Genomic DNA, 24,338 nt, shown 5'->3' on the forward strand with positions numbered 1-24,338 from the left:
CTTTCGCAATGAAATTATGCCATAAAAATTTTCATCCCCCGTTTCACATTCATAGTGGTTTAATTTCCAAAAACAGTGAAACACGTATTTTTATTTCTAACTGAGAAGCCAAATTTAAATTTTCATAGATTTAGCTTTAAAAATGCTTTCATAATAAAACATCTTCATAAAAAATCTCATCCCCTGTTTCACCCTCCCTAGGGGTTCAATTTCGGAAAATGCTGAAATATGTATATTTTAATTTGTAGCCGAGAATTCAAATACCAGTGTGCATAGATGTAGCTTTAAAAATACTGTAGTAGTTCTTAATGATATATTTTCAATAAAAACTTTCACCCACTATTTCACCCCCATAAGTTTTTAATAATACCGAAACAAATATTTCTTGAATTCTGACCGAGAAACTAAATAACAGTTTTCGTATATCTAGCTTCAAAACTGTCTTAATGGCAACATTTTTCAAGCAAACACTTGATCACCTATTTCATCTCGTTTGGGCTGGAATTTCGAAAAATCGCTTCTTAAACGACGGATGCAGTATAAGAATCACATTTCCTCCGAATTTCAAGTTTCTAGCCTTAGCCGTTGTTTAATATGTTGTTGTGTGTTCAGTGGTATAATGAAAGTGTTGTTTATATATTGCTGTTTGTGAATCTTAATTTGCATAAGTTGTTCTGCTTCGATCACAGCACTTGTTCGAATCAGGTGACTTGGTTTTGTTTGATAATATTTTGAATTCTTCATAAACAAACGAACGTAAACGCATAAAAATGATTTCTATACATCCATCATCTGGTGATCATTGGGGCAACAAGTGTTATTATGCCTTATGTATAGTGAGGATAACACTGTCAACCCATCAGCTGTGTTTACCTGTTTTATTTATATGTAAGTGATTTTTTAGTAACACCATTTTCAGGCTCTTGTGTACATAAACATGTCATGTGTATCGTAGTGTATAAAATACAACATTATAATATCTACAGCTGCTTTTAAATTTGATTATGTTTTCACTACCTTATATGAATCAGTTCAAATTACATAGCGCATGTGACCAGCCCATTGTACGAAAAATTTTAATAAAAAACACGAGCTACAAGGAGTGTTTATAGTGTATCGCATTTGTAATTGTTGCGAAAAACTCAAACAGCATTCAATATAGATGTATTTCTAGATGGGAAAAGTACATACATGTCCTCAACTCGTGGTCTACTAGTTAGAGTTACTGCCTCTGGATCCCGGGTTCGATTCCCGGCCGGTTCGAGGGTTTTCTCCGCCCGGGCACTGGGTGTTTGTGTTGTCATCATTTTATTGTCATTCGGGAAAATGACGAGACTGGACAGTGAAAAGATTGGGAATTTGTTCGGGCGCTGATAACCGCGCCGTTGAGCATCCCGAAGCCAAACATCAGTACGTACAACCAGTGAAATGATATGCATAGGGCTATTCAGTAGAATCTAAAACCTAATAGATTAGTCAATATTAGGAGGAGGACTGCTGTAGTCCGCTTGTGTCAGTCACGTAAAACAGTTCAAATACTGAGGCGCGTAATGCGGCACTTACATGGGATGGGACCTAATGTATCATAAAACAAAATGTTACATATATTTAACGTTGTAAAATATTCAATCGTACGGTAAAAACATATCCTTATAGCATGTATCACATATAAAGATACTCTGTATGGGTAGGTTTTTACTGTACTCTTAGGCATTTTAACTACCTTGACTGTATTTTACATTTCGTGTAATGACACTTTAGGTCCCGTCCCATGTAAGTGACGCATTACGCACTACAGCATCTGAACTGTTTTATGTGACTGACACGAGAGGAATACATTTCTCCTCCTTAGGTTGACATAGCCTAATAGGTTTTAGACTCTATTGAATAATCCTATGTACATCCTTACACATGTATGTATGTACTGCCCCTACCTTCTTATATATCTATATTGTAATCTTTTTTATATTTTCTCAATAGTTACAAATATGGTAAATGGTAGGCACTATCTACAGTTCTTGTCTTTTCCTAAAATTTTTAATCTTATACTGGTGACGTATACTCACGCAATCTGAATTGATCCAGTCTACTGTAGTTAATATATGGTCATTTTTAGAAGTAACTATAGATATTGTATTTTACAGAGTTGCTAAGTGATACATTTATTGTATCCAGTTGCCTGAAGATAATGTATTGCAATACCAAAATCGAATAAAACCAGTAAACGCAATGATGCCGTTTTTCTTACTACATACTACATACAATGACGTTTTACGCTCAACAGTAGTGGTGTTTTAGTGACCATGCATGTATCAAGGCTGTTTCACACCATGTACCAAGAGAAATTACAGGTATTAGAGATCTTTGGTTCAGAAATTTGCGGCGCGCTCTGACTCACATAGTAGTTTATCGCACTCGAGCCACAGAGGCAATGGAAATTATAAGTAAAAACCTGAGAATGAAGTATTGTTAGGTAACTGTCTAGGCTGAGTGTAGCAATGGCCAAACACTGGTTGCGAAAACAAAACATATGTTGTCAATCTATAAAAGTAAACACTAATGCTGAGATTTTAAACACCTATTGTTCATTAGAAAACGAAAGCAAAGTCACAGTTCTCAAAAACCAGTCTAGACTTTACCATCGACAGCCAGAGCGTAAATCAAATGCAGTCGAAGTATGCGAGCAGGTGTAGAACAGGCGGCCAGTTTGCAATAGCAAGGCATCAGTCCTGATCAACCAGTGGTCTGTCTTCTGCTTATCTCATCTGCCTTTCTACAGTGCGCTACAGATCACCCCATGCTATGTCCAGCGGGTGGTGCGTAGCTATGGCGCGACTGGTGTTGCTGCAGGGCATATCCTATCATTGTCTTTAACATCCAGATCCATGTCGGATGTAGCAACTAATTATCATCACAGTGCTCTTCCTTCACCAGCGGTTCTTGTTTTTGACATGGACACGTTGAAAGGTGGCTACACTGAGTCACAGCGCCAGAGACTGCGCCAAAGATTATTATTCCGCCGCCTCCACTGGTGCAGTAGTAATTGAGAGGATATCGAGGGCAGTTGTTGTTCTGTTGGGCGAGAGAGGAGATGCTGTTCGGTTGGTGTAATGTATACATGGAAGAAGTTGCAATTGTCAGAGTGTATTTGAGGAGATGGGCTTTTGATTTATGACGCTGGTGTAATGGAAAATTTTCGTCAATATATAATATATATGAGGTAAAAAGGTATTACTGTTTTCTTTTATGACAATCCTTCTTGCTCACAGGGTCAGTCAACAATGAATCTGGCTCGTGTTCATTTATTAGACTTGTAATTCTGGTTTCTATGTGCAATTATAGTATTTCTGGTTTTTCAATTAGTTCATTGTAAATGGTGTATAAAATATTTTGTCGTATTGACAAAGAACCGAGCCAGATACATGTACGTTGAGTCACACTACCACACACAGAGCAGTTACACTTGTGCTTTGTTGTTTCGTAGCTTTTATAGTTGCAGGGGACTTAATAAATCATTTGTGTTAATGGAAATTCCTTGTCATTCTTTATTTTTATTTTACGCAGTCAGATTGCGTGCTAATACTAGTCACACAGCTACTAAAATTATTACATTTATTCACTAATATTCTTAATTAAGCCCCCATGCACATGGCGACCGCTGCTTCGTATCGTCCCTTGGAATTCTTTTGATAGTAAAAATAGTAGACAGTAGTATTGTTGTAGTAATTTGTAGTTTAGTGATTGTAGTCTATATTGCACGTGTAGATTTTGTAAGTGAACATTTGTAGTGGTCTTGTCATTCTTCTGATGATATTTTTGTAGAATTTAATTTTTGATGTGTCGTATACGGGTTTGACAATTTTGTGCAGTTGTGAAGGTTTTAATTGTTCATTAATCGTGTTTGTCGGGCAGCATTTCGTGTCAATGGTATTGCTGGTGATAAAGTGTTATATTGTGTGTAATTTTCGTATAGTGCCGAGTTTTGTATGTTTTGTAAATGATTACGCGATCGATGAAAAAGGCAAGAATGATGGATAGTCAGAATAACGAAATTGTTAACATGGCGAACTCGCCAACACAGGAAAACAGTATGGTGAATAATGAAGTGGAAAAAAATTTAATAAGCCGGGAAAATAGTCCGGTACCAGTCCAAAAATTTTCTCAATTGAAAAATTTTCAGAATACGAGATTAATGATAGACGATTCTGGAATAGTGTGGAACACAGATAGCTTTACGGCTATGACGGAGGAAGCTAGTTTTACGGGAAATGTTAGGGGCGAAAAGAATTTCGAACCAGTTGATATGGAGCAGTTGATGAGTGCAACATTAAATTTGGGATCACAAGTGGGAACAATGGAATCACGGTTAGACCCACGAATAGGGACATGTTCTGAAAACATGAAAGATGAATTAAAGAAAGAAATTAGAGAAGAAGTACACCCGATTTTGAATGCTCACAATAACAGATTAACTTCAATAGAAATAGACAAAAGGAACAGGATAAAGAACAGGAAGAAAGAGATCGCGTGATAGTACAAAAATTTTCAGAGTTAAGTTTACAACGTGCACACGATAAGGAAGAAATATTTGAAAGAATCGAGGAATCCGTACCAAATGACAGAATAAATAATCTAAAACAACAATATGAACAGTTAACTACTAAATGTGTCAATACTGAAACCTTAGTCGCGACACTTACGGAAGACGTAAATAAACAGAAAGAACAAATAGGCGACTTATCGGAAAGAGTTGAGGAGATTTCAGATAAATTGATAAGTCTTAGTTTAAATGGGAACAGAGATTCACATGATACAGCTCCATTGCCATTTGCAGAAACAGAAGAATACCAGAATATAAATAAACATGTTGAAAATCAGGGAAAATTTAATGAACGCGTTAAAAGAGAATTTGAGGCTTTACGAAAGCAAGTTAAACAAATTGAAAGCGAAATCGTAGGAAAAGACAGTTGAAAAAATTTAGAATCACCGATGCCGTGGGGTTTTGAAGAAAATAATTGATTTCATTTACGAGATGCAACAAGAGAGCGCCAGGCGCGCTAACTTTACAATAATCGACATTCGGACTGGGACAGACGCGGTAGGTCTTTGTCGCCACGAGGCAAAAACTTTGCCTATAAACACTTTTTAATTGTTCGGAAATTTAAGATCTTTCGCAATTCTAATAATGACATACATCCATGTTCATGGTTAGATCAATTTATGTACGCACTTCCGCCAAATTGGCCACTAAGTCACAAACTGGAATTTATGTGTGGATATTTAGAAAACGAACCGGCGACGCGCATGCGCGCACTTATTAGAGATTGTAATAATTTAAATGATTTTTATCATGCATTTCTATCGGCATATTGGTCCGAAAACACGCAAGACAGAGTCAAACATAGTCTTATTATGCAGCGTAATTTTAAACAGTCTGAGTTCCGCACGCCGGCAGAATACTTTGAAGACATGATTCGAAAGAATCAATTACTTTCCAACCCTTATAGCCCGACTGAATTAATTCGTATTTGTTTAACTAAGCTGCCACAATCGATAAGTCACATTGCTTTAGCCGGAAGATGTAAAGACGACATTGAAACTTTTAGGACTTTGCTACAAGAACTTGAGTATGACAACGATGACGGAACTTCTTGTAATTTTTTCAGTAACGGTAATCACAATAGATCCTCAGAGAAAAGGGATAATGATCGGAACGGACGTTATAGCAGTAATTTTGGAAATGACAGACGAAACAGACAGGACAATAGATACCAGCCTTATGACAATAACAGACGTTCTAACAGAAATTACACAGACAATTATAATAACAGAAATTCTTACCGGAATGGTCAATCACACGGAAACAGTAATCGGTATCATCAAGTCAGAAATTATTCATACAATAATAGAAATTCTTACTACAGAAATAACCTGGGTAGTAGACCTAACAATAATTTCAGAAGTGACAGTCGAAATTACACAAGAAGTAGTCATGCAGATAGCCAGGAAAATAGCAATTTTAATAACAGGCGCAACCAAGAATTTACATCTAACAGACAGGAGGGACCTAATTGGCATCCTCCACGTGACAGAAATTCAGAGAGACAAGTGCAAATCGTAGAAATTGATCCGCAAAATGACGCGAATAATCAAGGCGGAAGGCAAACAATCGACAATGACTTGTAGCTTCGGCTTCTGGCAGCAATATAGGCGGTTCAGAAAGTAATGACACTACGACTTCACACTACGTACGCTTGGAAGACACGAGAGATATTTTGCTAGACGAAAAGGAAAATAATGTAGACGCATTTTTACATCCTGTTATTGAAGTATGTGTGAGTAAGAATGAGTTCACTGCGGTCTTAGATTCTGGGAGCCCATTGGCAGCATTCATTCCTGGTTTAACTGAAATTTTACCTGTTTATCTTCGTAACAATAGTACTTCACATGTTGACGATATTCTTATTGCTGAACGTTCTTGGAGTGAGCATAACGGAATTTTGAATTCATTATTACGTATTTTTGCAGGAGTTGGCATTACAGTAAACTTGGAAAAATCTGAATTTGGTTGTTCTCAGGTGAAATTTCTTGGTCATATTATTTCTACAGAAGGTATTCTTCCTGATCCAGAGAAATTAGACGCTATTCGTAACTATGCTGTTCCTACTACTAAACGTGATGTTCGCAGTTTCCTTGGTGTCTGTAATTTTCTTCGACACTTTGTTAGATTGGACAATTTGGCCACACCTCGTTTAGGTGAACTTTCTGGAAAGAATTCTAATTGGTGTTGGGATGAGGAAGCTCAATTAGAATTTGAACAACTTCGTGATGCTTTAGCTGCTGTTCCACTTCTTTCACATCCGGATTTATCAAAAGATTTTTGTTTGGCGGCGGACTCATCATACAAAGGCCTAGGTGCACACTTATTTCAAGAGATAGAAGAAAACGGCGTTGTAGTACAGAAAACTATTGCATTTGGAAGTCGTGTTCTCTCTAAATCAGAAAAGAATTATTCGATCACAGAACTTGAAGCTTTGGCTGTTGTTTGGGCTTTCACAAAATTTCGCATGTTTTTGTATGGCAGACATACTAAGGTTTACACCGATCATCGAGCTCTGGAATTTCTTATGTCAACAAAATTAACACATGGAAGATTATCACGATGGGCACTGTATCTACATGAATTTGATTTTAGTATTGTTTACATCCAGGGCTCTTCTAATATTATTGCTGATGCTTTATCAAGTGCACCTATGGGTTTGAAACAAAGTGCTGAGGAGGACTGCAAAGAAAACAATTATTGTTTGATGTATATTCAAGGTGTTGCGTTTGAAAATTTCATTTCGTCTTCGCTCCAGGACATCGCTAAGGAGCAAAACAAGGATCCAATCTCGAAGGACATTAAGGAGAAGTGGAGGAGAAAGGAAAGCGTAGCGATTAGACAGTATTATTTAGTTTGCAATGATATTCTTTTTAAACGAAAATCGGTTGACAACTCTGTTTGGTTAGTTTGCATTCCTGATGAGTGGGTTAATAAATTGATTTGGTATACACATTTCAGCTATGCACACTTTGGTCCCAGATAATGCTTTCATAAATTACGATTGCTACTTCAGTAATATGGAAAAACGTATTCGATTTTTTCTTGCTAAATGCAAATTATGTCAAAAGGCTAAGCCGCCAACTACACTCCTGGAAATTGAAATAAGAACACCGTGAATTCATTGTCCCAGGAAGGGGAAACTTTATTGACACATTCCTGGGGTCAGATACATCACATGATCACACTGACAGAACCACAGGCACATAGACACAGGCAACAGAGCATGCACAATGTCGGCACTAGTACAGTGTATATCCACCTTTCGCAGCAAGGCAGGCTGCTATTCTCCCATGGAGACGATCGTAGAGATGCTGGATGTAGTCCTGTGGAACGGCTTGCCATGCCATTTCCACCTGGCGCCTCAGTTGGACCAGCGTTCGTGCTGGACGTGCAGACCGCGTGAGACGACGCTTCATCCAGCCCCAAACATGCTCAATGGGGGACAGATCCGGAGATCTTGCTGGCCAGGGTAGTTGACTTACACCTTCTAGAGCACGTTGGGTGGCACGGGATACATACGGACGTGCATTGTCCTGTTGGAACAGCAAGTTCCCTTGCCGGTTTAGGAATGGTAGAACGATGGGTTCTATGACGGTTTGGATGTACCGTGCACTATTCAGTGTCCCCTCGACGATCACCAGTGGTGTACGGCCAGTGTAGGAGATCGCTCCCCACACCATGATGCCGGGTGTTGGCCCTGTGTGCCTCGGTCGTATGCAGTCCTGATTGTGGCGCACACCTGCACGGCGCCAAACACGCATACGACCATCATTGGCGCCAAGGCAGTAGCGACTCTCATCGCTGAAGACGACACGTCTCCATTCGTCCCTCCATTCACGCCTGTCGCGACACCACTGGAGGCGGGCTGCACGATGTTGGGGCGTGAGCGGAAGACGGCCTAACGGTGTGCGGGACCGTAGCCCAGCTTCATGGAGACGGTTGCGAATGGTCCTCGCCGATACCCCAGCAGCAACAGTGTCCCTAATTTGCTGGGAAGTGGCGGTGCGGTCCCCTACGGCACTGCATAGGATCCTACGGTCTTGGCGTGCATCCGTGCGTCGCTGCGGTCCGGTCCCAGGTCGACGGGCACGTGCACCTTCCGCCGACCACTGGCGACAACATCGATGTACTGTGGAGACCTCACGCCCCACGTGTTGAGCAATTAGGCGGTACGTCCACCCGGCCTCCCGCATGCCCACTATACGCCCTCGCTCAAAGTCCGTCAACTGCACACACGGTTCACGTCCACGCTGTCGCGGCATGCTACCAGTGTTAAAGACTGCGATGGAGCTCCGTATGCCACGGCAAACTGGCTGACACTGACGGCGGCGGTGCACAAATGCTGCGCAGCTAGCGCCATTCGACGGCCAACACCGCGGTTCCTGGTGTGTCCGCTGTGCCGTGCGTGTGATCATTGCTTGTACAGCCCTTTCGCAGTGTCCGGAGCAAGTATGGTGGGTCTGACACACCGGTGTCAATGTGTTCTTTTTTCCATTTCCAGGAGTGTATTTCTCACAGAGCACCGTCGTTTCCTATCATTCCAGCGAGATTAAAGGAGATGGCTGCAGTCGATTTGTTCGTTCCAGTGGTTCGTTCTACTAATTGTTTTGCGTAAATTATGGTAGTAGTGGAATTGACATCAAAATATGTATGTTTTACACATTTACGCAAAGCAACAGCTCGTTCAGTATCTAACGCTTTCATCAAACATTTTATTAAAGAAGTGGGTCATGTTGATAAAGTTGTATTAGATAATGGATCACAGTTTCGCTCTAAAATTTGGCTACGTACTCTACTGCGTCGTAAGATCAAACCAATTTTCATTTCCCTTTTTCACCCTCAATCTAACGCATCAGACAGATGGATGAAGGAAATCAATTAATTGTGTCGTCTTTATTGTCATCATAATCACAGAACGTGGGGTCAGTATCTTCATATTTTTCAAAGCATTCTGAATGAACTCCCTACTGATTCAACTTCCTTACCACCTATATTGATATTAAAGAATAAAGCACCGACAAATCGTATTTCTGAAATCGTTCCTTTTCCGCCTACACGGAAACTGCGGCATTCTGAAGTTGTCAACCTGGCTCTACAAAATATTGCATCTGCGACTGCTAGAAGATAGAAATCAGCTAAACGTCCTGGTCGTTTAAAAACTTCGTCAGTTGGTCAAAAGGTGTTAATTAAGTCTCATCGTTTCTCTCACAAAGGAAAAGTCTTGTGTCGCAAATTTTTTCTGCTTTATAACGGTCCATATAGAGTTCGCAAAATTATTATAACACTGTTGAAGTAGAAACTCTTAAATCACGGCACTCTAAGAGAATGCATCATGTATCGAACGTTAAAATTTTTGTGGGATGACATACTTTTGAGAAATTAACAGTTACACGTAAACACGCAGAGAATAAAGGGATACGGCGCCGTGTTCTTGCGGCAGCACAGACACAAAGCGACAGTCAGTCCGCGCGCCGCACAAGGTAGCCGTTGACCGCAAACAATTACTTCCTACGTCACGCTTACCTACAGATGATCGAGCGCTCAGTGCGAATGCACTGACAGCCGTAGACAAATACACAGTATAATTTCTCCGATTAAATTCTGTATAAACCTATAGTGACTTGCTAACTTATGCTATTAACGTTCAGTTTTCCCAGAATACAGTTGTATGAAATATTTGAGGACTTCAAGTAAATTCTTTGCGTGTCCAACATTAAGAAGACTTGCTATCGAGAAAATTTCAGGAAGAATGTAATTTCGAGGAAGAAAGTAATAAAAAGGTAACTATTAATTGAGTTTATTTTTCAGGTAACATATTTCTACTTAGGTATGTACTTTATACGTAATTTGCTGCTCGCGATTACGTCATTTATACTTTGTGTTAAATTTTATGCTCTATGAACTTACTTGTGAAGCGAAATGCTTGCGTACATTTGCTGATTTTGACAATGTTTTATTAATGAACAGTGTTGTTACTTGTGTATATTATGCATCGCTTGACTGCTATGCTTTTTCACTGATGTGCCTATTTATTTAAATTATATTTGTCACCTGATTAGTTGTGCTGATATGGCTATGTATGTAAGTAATACTTTGTGATTAATCTGTTTGCGCCTTCATGTTTACTTATTAATATTACATATGAACATTTATTTGCTTATGCTAATATGATGCTAATGACCTATTTATTATGTAAAATATATACTTGCTGCTTTGCGTATGGATTGCATATTTACACATTTCTGTTTTGTTGTCATAACTACTCTTTAATTTAGTATATAGAAATACTTATATACTGTGTACGAACATAGAGTTTAGGTTACACTATGGTATTAATTATAGATTGTTCGCTTGGCAGAGCCTCGTTGTAGAGATTGTGCTGCATCCACTTGTTGACATTTTGTTCTCTACTGGTATATTTGCTAGCTATTGCATGTTTTGCTTACGCTCAGTGCTTTACATTTTAAGATAAGAAAATGAACTGCTATAATTCTACGAATTACATGAGTGCAAGAAACTTCATTGAAGTCACATGAACTGGAGGTTTTATGGAAGCTGTGTAAATTCATTATAATAGAAAGGAAGCTGACGACATGAAATACCAACACTAGCTTTAGACCATTGACATTTATTACACTGCATTCTTCGTGAGCAATTGAAATAGCAAGTGACACTTGACACAAAGAAATACTCCACATGTTTGCTTCTGTTTTGCCATGATTCTTGAAGTGGTGTACACACTGTGAAATGTTACGATTTATTCATTCAAATTCTTATGTGAACGTTAACAGTGGGTACTCGCACCTAGTTAGTGAAAGTTATTCAAACTGAAGGCTGTTAGAGGTCATGTATGCATTTCTTTTACTTTATGATGGACAAGATAACCAAAATGTATTTTATAATTCATAATGAGTAGAATATTTGGCTCAGGTGGATTATACAGAGGTTGTGTGTGGATATTGTGTCTTCGGATTGTATGGGATGATGAACTGAAGTTTGCACTAGGATTTTATCTGTACTTGTTCGAGGAGACTGACTAGAGGAAAGAGTTGTTATGGAAGTGAAATGATATTAGTGATAAGGTTTATATGTGTCGACGTATTGAAGAGGTATTATTGAAGTATTGAGATTGTGTGATGTTGACGATTATTCGAGTTTTGGTGGATAAGAGGTAAAGTAAGTGAGGAGCATATTTTTTTTCTTTTTTTCCTTGGTTTATATGGAAGAAGAAGGATGAAGATGGCAGACTAGAACACTCCAGGGGAAGGAAGATTGTCTACACACACACATTATTAAATCAATAAGCAGTATATACCTTTTTTTTTTGGGAAAGAAGTACTTGCGTATCTTGACAAACTGACAGTTGTTCAGCAACCGTACATTTTGATGTGGCTTGGCAAACATTGGTCTTGACATGATGATTATGACATTGACTAACTGTTATTGACTATTATACACTGCTGACAATACTAATTGATACACTTGTTGAACATCAAATTTTGACAGAATTGCATTTACACAGTTAACACTATTCAATTACACAATAGTACTTAGTATGTGGATGAAAGATGAGTGAGTGTGTTTTGTGTGTTTTCCTTTCCTAATCCCAAATAATTGGTACCGAGCTATCTCCTAAATATTACTTTACTTATCTGTTGTGGCTTGTACTGACACCCATAAATATTATAGGTTTACTGATATTTGTGTATTTGTAATAGTTAATATGATTATTATCTGATATCATTTGTGTGTTTATTACAATTTGTATGTTTAGTGTAAGAGTATTGATAATAATTTTGTAAAAGCAATTGTGTGTGCATTCAAACTGTTGTTCGTGCTTATACCTATTATCATTGGTGGGTGCCACTTGGAAATGTTTAATTTCTGCTGATGAAATCTGATGAACTGTTTAATTATTGCTGCACTTGTTCAACGTTGATGGGTGCCACTGTTGGAACTGTTTAATTACTACTGGTGAATTTTATAGGACTGCTGTCTGCACCTGCTCGCCATTGCTGGGTGCCACTGTGGGAACTGCTACTATTGATGTGATGACACTCATTCCTGCCTGCACCTGCTCGCCATTGCTGGGTGCCACTGTTGGAACTGCTACTGTTGATGTGATGACACTCATTCCTGCTCGCCATTACTGGGTGCCACTGTTGGAACTGCTGCTACTGAAATGATATCACTTGTTGCTGTCTGCACCGGTTCAACATTGCTGGGTGCCATGTTGGAACTGCTCAACCACAGATGAGATGTCACTTGTTGGTGTCTGCACCTGCTCGCCATTACTGGGTGCCACTGTTGGAACTGCTACTACTGAAATGATGTAACTTGTTGCTGACCTCACCTGTTCAACATTGCTGGGTGTCACTGTTGGGACTGCTCAACCACTGATGAGATGTCACTTGTTGCTGTCTGCACCTGCTCGCCATTGCTGGGTGTCACTGTTGGAACTGCAACTACTGATGTGATGTCACTCATTCCTGCCTGCACCTGCTCGCCATTGCTGGGTGCCACTGTTGGAGCTGTTCAAATACTGCTGATGAAATGTTATGGGACTGCTATTTGCACCTGTTGACCATTGCTGGGTGCTACTGTTGGAACTGTCAATTACTCTGAGAAGTGCTACTTGTTTATTGAACTATTGAAAAGATTTTATGTGAATGTTTGTGTAAACTGATTTATTGTGAATTTACTGTTTATGAAATGTTATGAGACTTTTATCTGTACCCATTCGTCATTGCTGGTACCATTGATTGAACTGTTTAACTACTCTGAGAAATGATACTTGCTTAAACTATTATGTAAAATCACATGTATTCAAACATTTGTATTCCTTACTGTATTTTTATATATTAGGTTATTGAAGGGTCAGTGCAAAGCCAAAATTTATTTAGTTACGTGATATTTACTTATAAATATCATATTTTATTTTTGTCTGTGTTTTTGGACGAATTTGGTGGTATTTTCACCAACAATGTTGGCAAAAATACCACCAAATTCTAGCCTGTGGAGGAGGGGCATATGCAAGGTGGCCACACTGCGCCACAGCGGCATAGACTGCGCCAAAGATTATTATTCCGCCGCCTCCACTGGTTCAGTAGTAGTTGAGAGGATGTCGAGGGCAGTTGTTGTTCTGTTGGGCGAGAGAGTAGATGTTCAGTTGGTGTACTGTATAGATGGAAGAAGTTGCAATTGTCAGAGTGTATTTGAGGAGATGGTCTTTTGATTTATGATGCTGGTGTAATGGAAAATTTTCGTCAATATATAATATATATGAGGTAAAAAGGTATTACAGCTTTCTTTTATGACAATCCCTCTTGTGCACAGGTACAGTCAACAAAGAATCTGGCTCGTGTTCATTTATTAGACTTGTAATTCTGGTTTCTATGTGCAGTTATAGTATCTCTGGTTTTTCAATTAGTAAATTGTAAATGGTGTTTAAAATATTTTGTCGTATTGACAAAGAACCGAGCCAGATACATGTACGTTGAGTCACACTACCACACAGAACAGTTACATTTGTGCTTTGTTGTTTCGTAGCTTTTATAGTTGCAGGATACTTAATTAATCAATTGTATTAATGGAAATTACTTTTCATCCTTTATTTTTATTTTATGCGGTCAGATTGCGTGCTAATACTAGTCAGGGCCAACCGGTTACGAGACTTCGTAACCGGTCACACAGCTACTAAAAATATTGCATTTATTTCATTAATATTTTAATTAAGCCCCCATGCAACGTTCCTTATGTGTGCCAAGTTTCGTTGAAATCGGTCCATTTAGGAGGAGATGTGAAACATACACTCTTCTACACATACGAGTACGTACATCCATTCTTATAATATATGTGTCAAGCCATCTTACTGTCATTGCATAGAGGTTCACATCTACTGCATTGCGCAGTGGGAAATGTATTTGGACTCATCAAGGTATAACTGTGATCGAGAGAAACGTAAGAACGTATTCCTTCATTACTGCTAAATTTCAAGTTTAATTTGTGTTAATTATACGTGTATGCCATCTGCTCATGACAGTAACTGTCGAAACCAAAACCTGTACTGTTAATAAAAAAGCCTGACAAGTGCGAGTAGGATTTGCGTCCTGAGGCTTCCGTACAAACTCTTTTGTATTTTATAACAACAACAACTCAACTAAAACTACAACTACAACAAGAACAATAATGTAATATCGTGTGACTCAATGGGCTGGTAGAAGTCACTCTATTGGACGCCATTTTGGCGGCTAGCATATCACTAACCTATATCCCTAACCTATTTCCCTAAAGTACGACAGTTATCCAACCAGGAAAACGAGACATACTTCTTAATGTCGAAGCCGAACCACGTATTGTTCCTGGCAACTCCTCACATCGTTGAGAGGTGAAGGCTAGGTTAAAGCGAAGACAGAGAAGTCCGTGGTCCAACAGAGGTTTCATCCCAGTTTTCTGTGATAATCAACACACGAATCGTACATGAGTTACGTGTTTTATTACATTTGGTATAAAATGGGCAAACATTTCTCCTAACGTCGGGACAGTGGTGTGTGGCGGTGTTGTGTTGATACTATTTGATCAAATGCGAACTGAAAACATAATTTGGTGATATCAGAAGCCTTGCGACCTTAGAACTCTTGCCACGTTTTCACTAGGTCAGTTAAAACTGCATTTATGCCTCAGACCAGATATTACGTGCATATGTTTCGTGCATAATTACGGTTATTTTGAACCTCTGGATCACGGTAACGGACAATGATATCGAAAAAAGTTTCAAGATTCTCACAGAAAAAACTATAAGAATATATGGTGAAAATTTCGACCAGAAATTATGGACGTGACCATCCGCGCAATTGGTACATTCGGTACAAAAAAAGTGGTTTGCCGGTTGTATCTTGATAACAGATACAAATTTTCGAAAACGAGAAAATGGAGTTTCTGGGGGAATGTGTAAAGAACGTACAGTTAAAATTTGAGCCATTTCTATAGTCACTTATTAAGATAACAGCGAACTACGACGCAAAAACGGTTGAAAACCGGTTGTAGCGATTTTTCTGCATAAGTACGGTAAATTTCAACCTCTGGATGTTGGTAACGATTTAAGATGTTGCAAAAAGTTCCCCAAGAATACCATTTTAAGAACAGATGTTAAAAATTTCGACGATCTGCCATGAATAGATATTTTAGAAGCGGCCAACCTCATCCTTGGTACTTTTTGTATGAAAAAGTGATGGTTTTTCGACGTTTTCTCGGTCACCGCCCATGAACAAATAGTGATTTTATAAGCGGTTTAAGCTTAACCTTAAATGACACCTGATGGAAAAGACCCAACAGATTTACTCTGTTTGCATGGACTGGAGGAAGTGTGTAATGCTTAAATCTTGACCTTCTTCCGATAGATATACAAATGATCACTAGGCCAAGGGCTATCCAAAACATTTGATCCCTTAACCCTGATCTACAGGGCCCAAGATATGACGCCCTGAATTATAACATTTTCGCGTGCGGCTTTTTGGATCGTATTACTACCGTTCTCTGTGAGGATTTAGACCCTAAAAAAAATTTGTAGATGTGTGCTATGACTCATTAAAAATATTTTGTGTTATGTAACAGCCGGGGGTCTCAAGAAACGTCGTTATCTGAGAAAAGAGCATTTACAGATTTAATTATTTCTGTCAAACTGGATTTTCGAAGAGAGCGATTAAAAATATCTGCGAAAAATGGCAAAACTGAAAACAAAATCTGAAGTATCACTTCTAAAACAGCGTCCAAGAAACAAATATAACCAGAGTTGATACTACTAGAAGCGCAACCAAGAAAAGACTGGAATTGGAACACACAGACTTGGGAGCAGTTATAAGGAAAATGTCAGAATGAGGAGAAAAGAGAGGGCAAGTGCAATTGAAGACAAATTAAAGGAAGCAGAAGTTGACCAGCATGTAGCAGACAAAATGTATTTCTGTATGATTCTTGAATGAGATGAAACTATGGATAGAACAGTAGGGAACGTTTTGGTTGTAAAATCATGTGGAACAATAGTCAATTACTTCTAAACTTAAAATAAATTGGCGTATTTGGCCTTCTAACAAACAGTATACGGCACGCTTAATGTTTCACGGAAAAAAGAAGCACAATCCGGAAAGCCACTTCGTCGTCAGTAATTGTAGTTTTAGGTACTACGATCGTCTAATTAGATGCTTACAACCATAACAATACTCAGTTAATGTGAACAACATTCGTATGTACTTTAGAGCTTAATGTCATTCTACTTAAAAAGTAGTTTCAAAAGTGACTGGCTTGTGACATGAAAGAAAAAAGCCCACTTCAGAATATAACAGCCATCTTAAGGTGGGACCTCATTTACTTCAATGTTCATTAGCGAGGACTAGCGAGGCATTCACTATTGGGTAAAGTTACTCTGTAGACGTAAGTTTCGGAGAAGTCAAAGGAAACGAAACAATGGAGACGCAATTTATGCAAGCGCCCTTCTCGTAGCAGGGTTAAAGTTACAAACTGAGATTGAAGGAACAAAACATCAGGAGATTTCTTTCTTGCTGTGTTGCTCGACACATAATGTCACGCAAACAAAAATTGAATTAGTAAGACAGAAATTGGAATGTAAACACGAATTTTGTTACTTTGAAGAATTCTTCACTTCCATTTATACTAAGAAACTGAAATTACATGACAGAATCTATTAAGAGCAATGGCATACCTTATTATTGAATATAAGTAACGGAAGATATCGAACTACGCAGAGAACATGTTAGTGCGCCGGCCGCGGTGGTCTAGCGGTTCTGGCGCTGCAGTCCAGAACCGCGGGACTGCTACGGTCGCAGGTTCGAATCCTGCCTCGGGCATGGATGTGTGTGATGTCCTTAGGTTAGTTAGGTTTAAGTAGTTCTAAGTTCTAGGGGACTTATGACCTCAGAAGTTGAGTCCCATAGTGCTCAGAGCCATTTTAACCATTTTTGAACCATGTTAGTGCAAATTCTTATTGTGCTTTTTTAGCGCCCGCTGCTTCACTCACGTTTTCGTAGTAATTACACCGAAAACAATTTTATAAACATATATTAGGCCTACTGAAAAATTAATTTATTAATGAGCCATTTCTTTGTCTAAGGAATGACTGTTGAATAGCTTTATTTGATTTAATTCCCATATTGCAACAGCTTGTAAACGTTTCACGCTAATTAAGGCTTCTAAAGCATGGTCTTTTCCAAATGTACTTCTGACCAAACACCGATTCTGGTAGCTGGAGACCAAGGTTTTTATCAATCACACGTTCTGCGTTCTTGTAGTGATACTTCTATAGAAACTTTCGTCACGTAACACATATCTCTTTATATCCAACTGAAAAGTGAAATACCATTTTCATGAATTTAGTTTTGTTTTAATAGAACGAAATATTTCCTTAAAATTTACATCCCCCATTTCATTCCATGGAGGTGCTGAATTTCCAAAAACCGTGAAATACATATTTTTTAGTTCTAACGGAGGCGTCAAATACAAATGATTTAGCTTTGAAAAGGTTTTCATAATAAATAATTTCATACAATTTTTCATCCTGTATTTCACTCCCTTAGGGGGCTGAATTTCCAAAAATACTGAAAGACGTACTTTCTAACCTAGAAGTCAAGAAATTTTCATAGATATGGCTTTAGTAGGGATTTATTTTAAAAAAAGCTTTCACCCACTATTTCACCTCCTTAGGGGTTAATTTCCAAAAATGCTGAAACACGTATTTCTTTATTTCTGATCGAGAATCCCAATACCAAATTTTCGTAGGTCTAGCTTCAAAATTGTCTTAATAGCGACATGTTTTCAAAAAAATTTTCATACTGTGCTTCACCCCCTTAGGGGCGGAATTTCAAAAGAATCCATTCCTACAGTATAAGATCAACATCTTCTGCAAATTTCTATCCTTAGTGGTTTGGGCTAGGCGATGACGAATCCGTGAGTGAGTCAGTCGGTCGGAACATTGTCTTTTTGATTGTAAGTAACCGAAGAAAACATGTTACTCAAATTTATATTTTATTGTATGACACACTTATATATCTGCTCGTTGTCGACTTCATCGTCACAGTAGACGACAGAATGGACATGATAGTGAAATAAACGGCATCATATAAGCAGACATTTTAACATCTATCAATCTTAAAGCCATAACGACATTAATTAACATACAAAGATCCGTAAGTACGAACGTAACTCAGCGAGATACGCCAAATTAAATGACAACGTGGAAAACGAAGTGTGGATAACACCAGAGACACAAGCGTATACAAGAATGAAAAATCGAGTATGGGCGCGCGACAATACCCACGTACATAATGTCTCATCCGATCATCCCTTCCTTAGTACCTGTAGCCCCCCCCCATTCCCACACAAACACACACAGACACACACCCATACCCACCCACCCACCCACCCACGTACACACACACACACACACACACACACACAGGAGAGGGAGAGAAGGGAGCGAGAGAGAGAGAGAGACACAGAGAGAGAGAGAGAGAGAGAGAGAGAGAGAGAGAGAGACGATGCTCTCATATTCGTACAAAATTAGCTTCTTTGTTGTATTGGTTGCGCTTCATCGTTACGTTTGCAGCTATAAATTAATCAACACACAATGCTGCAGATTGTGATCCAAAGATAAAGCCTACTGTCTTTCGACCAGCAGTTAAAAAAAGAGAGATGTTGGTTAAGAAGCACATTTGATACCCAAAGTTTATCTGAAAGTGTTGGCTGTCAAGTATTTCCTACTTTTTTTTAGTGTATTTTGTTGTTTATGAGTCTCACAATGCAGCGTTCAAAAATGCGAGATGGTTTTCTTAAAACTGGAACAGGCAGAAATTATGAATCCGGGTCGATAACTTTTGCTACGCATCTTCCTCATGAAGCGAAGTACATTCCATTTCATTTTCAGAACCACACAAATTAGCTTTAGAAGAAGATTCCCCATTCTTCTACTAGAGCTTCTGTACCCTGCAACGTTAATAAGAGAACCTTTAGTATCTTCTCTGAGAAGGACTTCCAGGTTGCTTCGTTGTAAGTTTACATACGCATTTACATACATATTCCGCAACTCACTGTGCATTGCATGGTGGAGGGTGCTTCGAACCTACTAGGCCGATACACTTTCATTTGGAACGAGGGGAAAATGACTATATGCCTCGCATCTCTGATACGCTTGGTAACTAACTATACAGCCCTGCTACGATCCTAGCAAAGCGTCTGTTCCCAGAAGGTTTGAAGGTAGGAGACGAGATACTGGCAGAAGTAAAGCTGTGAGGACGGGGCGTGAGTCGTGCTTGGGTAGCTCAGACGGTAGAGCACTTGCCCGCGAAAGGCAAAGGTCCCGAGTTCGAGCCTCGGTCCGGCACACAGTTTTAATCTGCCAGGAAGTTTCAAAGCGTCTGTTAATTCCGTCCATGTCTGCTGTCAGCGCTACTAGGTGCTGGAGCAAGTCTCTAGAGTACGTCTCTGTAACTTATACAGTTCGCCACGGGAGGTTTGTGGAGGCCTGTGTTGATCCAGTCTCTGGACGAAAAATTTCCACGCGTGTTCGATGGCGATGTATTGCCTGAATGTGCAGCGGGATCTAATTTTCACGAGAGAGCGCTTGCACTATCTCTGCTGATTTCGGCGCTTCCGCGTTCGTATCTTGGTTTATTCGTCACGGTGTCTTACGCTGTATCTACGGAGACTGTACTCTGTTTCTGTCCAGTAGATGCGGTGTTGGAGTGAGTAATCGATCAGTCGCTTTCCCACGTTGCTCAGCGTGCTTTTCTTTCCAGGAACCTCATGTTGAATTTGTATTTTTCTACTGATATTTTAGCGTACTTGTTGTAGACATCGCATCTGTGAACCAGCCACGTCTTTAATTAAGGAGGGTAGGACGTCAAACGGGCCGACTTGGAGCAGGAGAGGCACCACACAAAATTTTAATTTCTCATATCTATACATTTACAAATAAAATCATAAAACTTTGTCAGCATGACCATGAAGGATTCAGGATTCATACTCATAACAGCGGAAGTTCAAAAACATAACAAAATAATTTTTTTTACATGCGATATTTCATCTTTTTTAATTACTATTGGCTGCATTTGTTACTATAGGTGCACTTTTCTTCATAAGTAAGAGAGATTCTTCGACGAATTTTGCACAGCACACAAACCATACTTAGAGGTATATTAAAATTTAGAATTTATTTAATTTATGGAAAAATGAATGAGTTGTTACATTCTAAACTTCGTGTTTAGAAAAAAATTCAAATTTTACAGTTAATTATTTCAGTTTCTACCACAGTTTTTAATAGATTTGGAAAATTCTAGAGTTTTGCATTGAGTTTGTGTTTAATAAGCAGTGCAAAATTCATTGAAGAATCTATTACTTACGAAGAAAAGTGTACCTATAGCAACAATTGCAGCCAATAGTAAGAGAAAAAAAGGATGAAATTTCACATGTAAAAAAAAATTATTTTGTTAGGGTTTTGAACTTCCCCTGCTATGAGTGTGAATTCCGAATCCTTCCTGGTCATGCTGACAAAGTTTTATTAATTTATTTGTAAAAGTATAGACAGGAGAAATTACAATGTCGTGTGGTGCCCCTCCTGCCAAATCGGCCCGTTTGACGTCCTACCTCCCTTAAGAAGTAGGCTGCGAATGATGCCACACAAAAATCTCGAGCATACCATTTGAAAATAACGTTTTAATTAAATTCTTGTTAACATTTTCGAAATAAACACTGCATTATGTACGTAAAAACAACCAGCCTAGTCGTGTTGATTGATGTGGGCCGTAGTGCTTTCATTTATGCCACCACAAGGAGGCAATTACGTCGATTGCCTACAGGTATAAATTAGTCGTGGTACACATTCTCCTAACAAAACGAAAAGTTGAGAAGGAGCGAGGTGGCCGCAGAGGTTTAGCATACTGAACTCACTGTCGGGAGAAAAATGCTTCAAATTCCAATCTGGTAATTAATATCCTGGTTTTCCTTGTTTTTCTATATTGTGTAACGCGAATGACGAGATGATTTCATTGAATAGGACGTGGTCGGATTCCTTCCCTGTCTTCGACCATTGCATCTCTAATAGTTTCATCATCCATGTACCTAGGTGAATCTGTATCTACATGCATACTCTGCAAGCCAGCGTAATAAACGTCGTTCAGTCTCATGAAGCATATTGTCACATCACTTCTGTAGTACAATATCCCCGACATGAGCAGAGCTGAGCGCAACGAACTGCGAGCACTACACATTGACGAAAGCATTGTGGTCCTTAGTGATGGCAAGGGCAGTGCAGCCGTAATTATGGAATAAGCAGACTATGATACAGTACGAAGAGCTGCACGCTACTGGACGAAGATACTTACCGGAAACTCCCACGGGATCCAACAGCAATACACAATAAGAAAGACAGACATTTGAACTTCTCAAACGCTCTTCGATGGAAGACAAAGTCTAGAATCTTCTCCCACAGGCACTTAGACCACCTACTGCTACTGATTATGCTTTACCGAAGATGAGAAGTCATTCTGCCTCATCGTATCCACCACTGGATCACCAACATACAAGCTGGCGAAGTATCTGGCCATTTTCCTCGTTCCCCGTATTGGAACTACGAACATCATATTGAAAGCTCAGCAGACTTTATCAGCCGAATTAAACCTCTGCGATCTAGTAATGACATTATGGTCAGTTTTGGCGTGGTGGCGCTGTTTAGAGTGTGTCTCTTAAAAACTCTTTGGACCCAGTATCCCAGTTCTTTGTAAGTGACGTGATAGAGCTATTTAGGGATACTCTTAGGTATTCTTATTTTCCGTACAACAGACAGTATTACTATCAGACGGACGGCGTTGCAATGGGTAGCGTCTTAGCTCCAGCTGTTGCAAACCTCTTCATGAAGAATTTTGAGGATATTGCCTTGGACATAGCGTCATTAAAGCCTAGTTGTTCGTCATTTGGCCCCACGTACGCGAGAAAGATGAAACACGTCACGGCGTCAACAGTAGCATCCGGTTCACAATGGATGTTCAAACAGACAATGCATTGCCCTTCCTCGATGTCCTCGTCCGTCGAAAACATAATGGATGCCTTGGCCACAGCGTCTACAGAAAATCTACCCGCATTGATCCTTATTTGCACGCCACCGGCCAGAATCACTCGGCGAGAAGCGTACTGTGTTACAAACAGTGATACATCGTACAACAAATTATATCAAACGCTGACAACCTTGCCCTTTTGATGAACCATCTGCGCAAGATCTTCAGGAACAAAGGCTTTTACCTTTATGAAATAAATGAAGTGATTTCAAGCAAGAATCACAATAAGACCACCGACGATGAGCAGGAAAGGAAACTTTCTTTTTTCCGTCCTGTGGATCCGTATCTGGTACGATTAGCCGCGTACCGAAATGACACAAAATGAAATCGATCTTCAGGCCTCCGGTGAAAGTTCGTCAACGACTAGTTAAAGACGCATCAGGTCTCGGAACACTTGGGGTCTACAAATACCTTGCGTGTGGCCAGTCTCACGTTGGACAAACAGTACGCACTATGGGACAACTAAGGGAAGAGCATAGAAGGCTTTACCACCTACGTTACTCCTAGAAATTCATCCTGGCTAAGAACGCTTTAGAAAACGGCCACAGGTTAAAATTTTGCGAAATCTCTGTCGTGAGTCGCACTGACGGCTTCTGGGACTTTGAAATTAAAGAAACCATTGAATTAAGAATCTCCGATAACGCTTTTTATTGAGACGACGGCCTGCAGCTCAGCATGGCGGGGGATCCAGCGATCGCGAAGTTGAAGCAGACAATCGAACGCCGAGTCAACGTATGCCCATTAAGGCGATGCCGCGAACACCACTGTACACTGATGAGCCAAAACATTATGACCACCTGCTTAATAGCGTGTTTGTGCATCTTTGGAACGAAATACTTCACTGATTCTTCGTATCAGAGCTCCGTCAGTTTGTTGGTAGTTTTGTGGAGGTATGTGGTATTAGATGTCTACGCACAGGTCACGTAATTCTCGTAAATAACGGGCCGCTGATTTGTGTACGCAATGATCGCGCCTGGTAGCGACCCAGATGGGTGCCATGGGATTTACATCACACGAATTTGGTCACCGAGACACCAACATGGGTGCACTAAAATGCTCCTCAAAACACTGTAGCACGATTCAGGCCCCGAGACACGAACAATTATACTGCTGAAAGATGACATCGGCGTCGGGGAAGACATCAAGGATGAAGTAATGCAGGTGATTCGCAGCTGCCAGCGTGTCTTCGGTTGCAACCACAGGTCCAATGCAAGCGCAACAGAACGTCTCCCATTGCATAATACTGATCGCACGAGCTCGTGTCGATAATGGGTTTGTGGAAAGAACCATCGACCTAGTGTAGCAAGAATGTGATTCACCAGAAGAGCCGACACGTTTCCATTGGTCGACAATCGAATACGGATGGTCCCGTGCCCACTGCAATCGTAATTGACGATGACGTTGGATCAACGTGTGAACACGTAGGGGTGGTCTGCTGTGGAGCACCGCGTTCAACAGTGTACGATGAATGGTGTACTCCGACACAAAAAAAAATGGTTCAAACGGCTCTAAGCAATATGGGACTCTTAACATCTGAGGTCATCAGTCCACTAGACATAGAACTACTTAAACCTAGCTAACGTAAGGACATCACACAAATCCTTGCCCGAAGCAGGATT

General features: G+C 39.7%; 1 protein-coding gene across 3 annotated transcripts in view; it reads left to right on the plus strand.

The window, feature by feature from the left end:
• Positions 1–12,729, plus strand: part of LOC126187792 (uncharacterized) — a 98,892-nt gene extending 86,163 nt beyond the window's left edge. For 2 of the 3 annotated variants that reach the window (XR_007537794.1, XM_049929066.1), the window contains exon 3: positions 12,591–12,729. Coding sequence is in view for 1 of the 3 variants with exons in the window: in XM_049929066.1 (XP_049785023.1) it covers positions 12,591–12,650 (60 nt within the window). In the remaining 2 variants the exon portion in view is untranslated. The remainder of the gene's footprint in view (positions 1–12,590) is intronic. The other variant, XR_007537793.1, reaches the window with a different exon arrangement.
• The last annotated feature ends 11,609 nt before the right edge of the window (positions 12,730–24,338 follow it).

This window comes from Schistocerca cancellata, chromosome 5 (assembly GCF_023864275.1).
Source record: "Schistocerca cancellata isolate TAMUIC-IGC-003103 chromosome 5, iqSchCanc2.1, whole genome shotgun sequence".
Taxonomy (NCBI): Eukaryota; Metazoa; Arthropoda; class Insecta; order Orthoptera; family Acrididae; genus Schistocerca; species Schistocerca cancellata.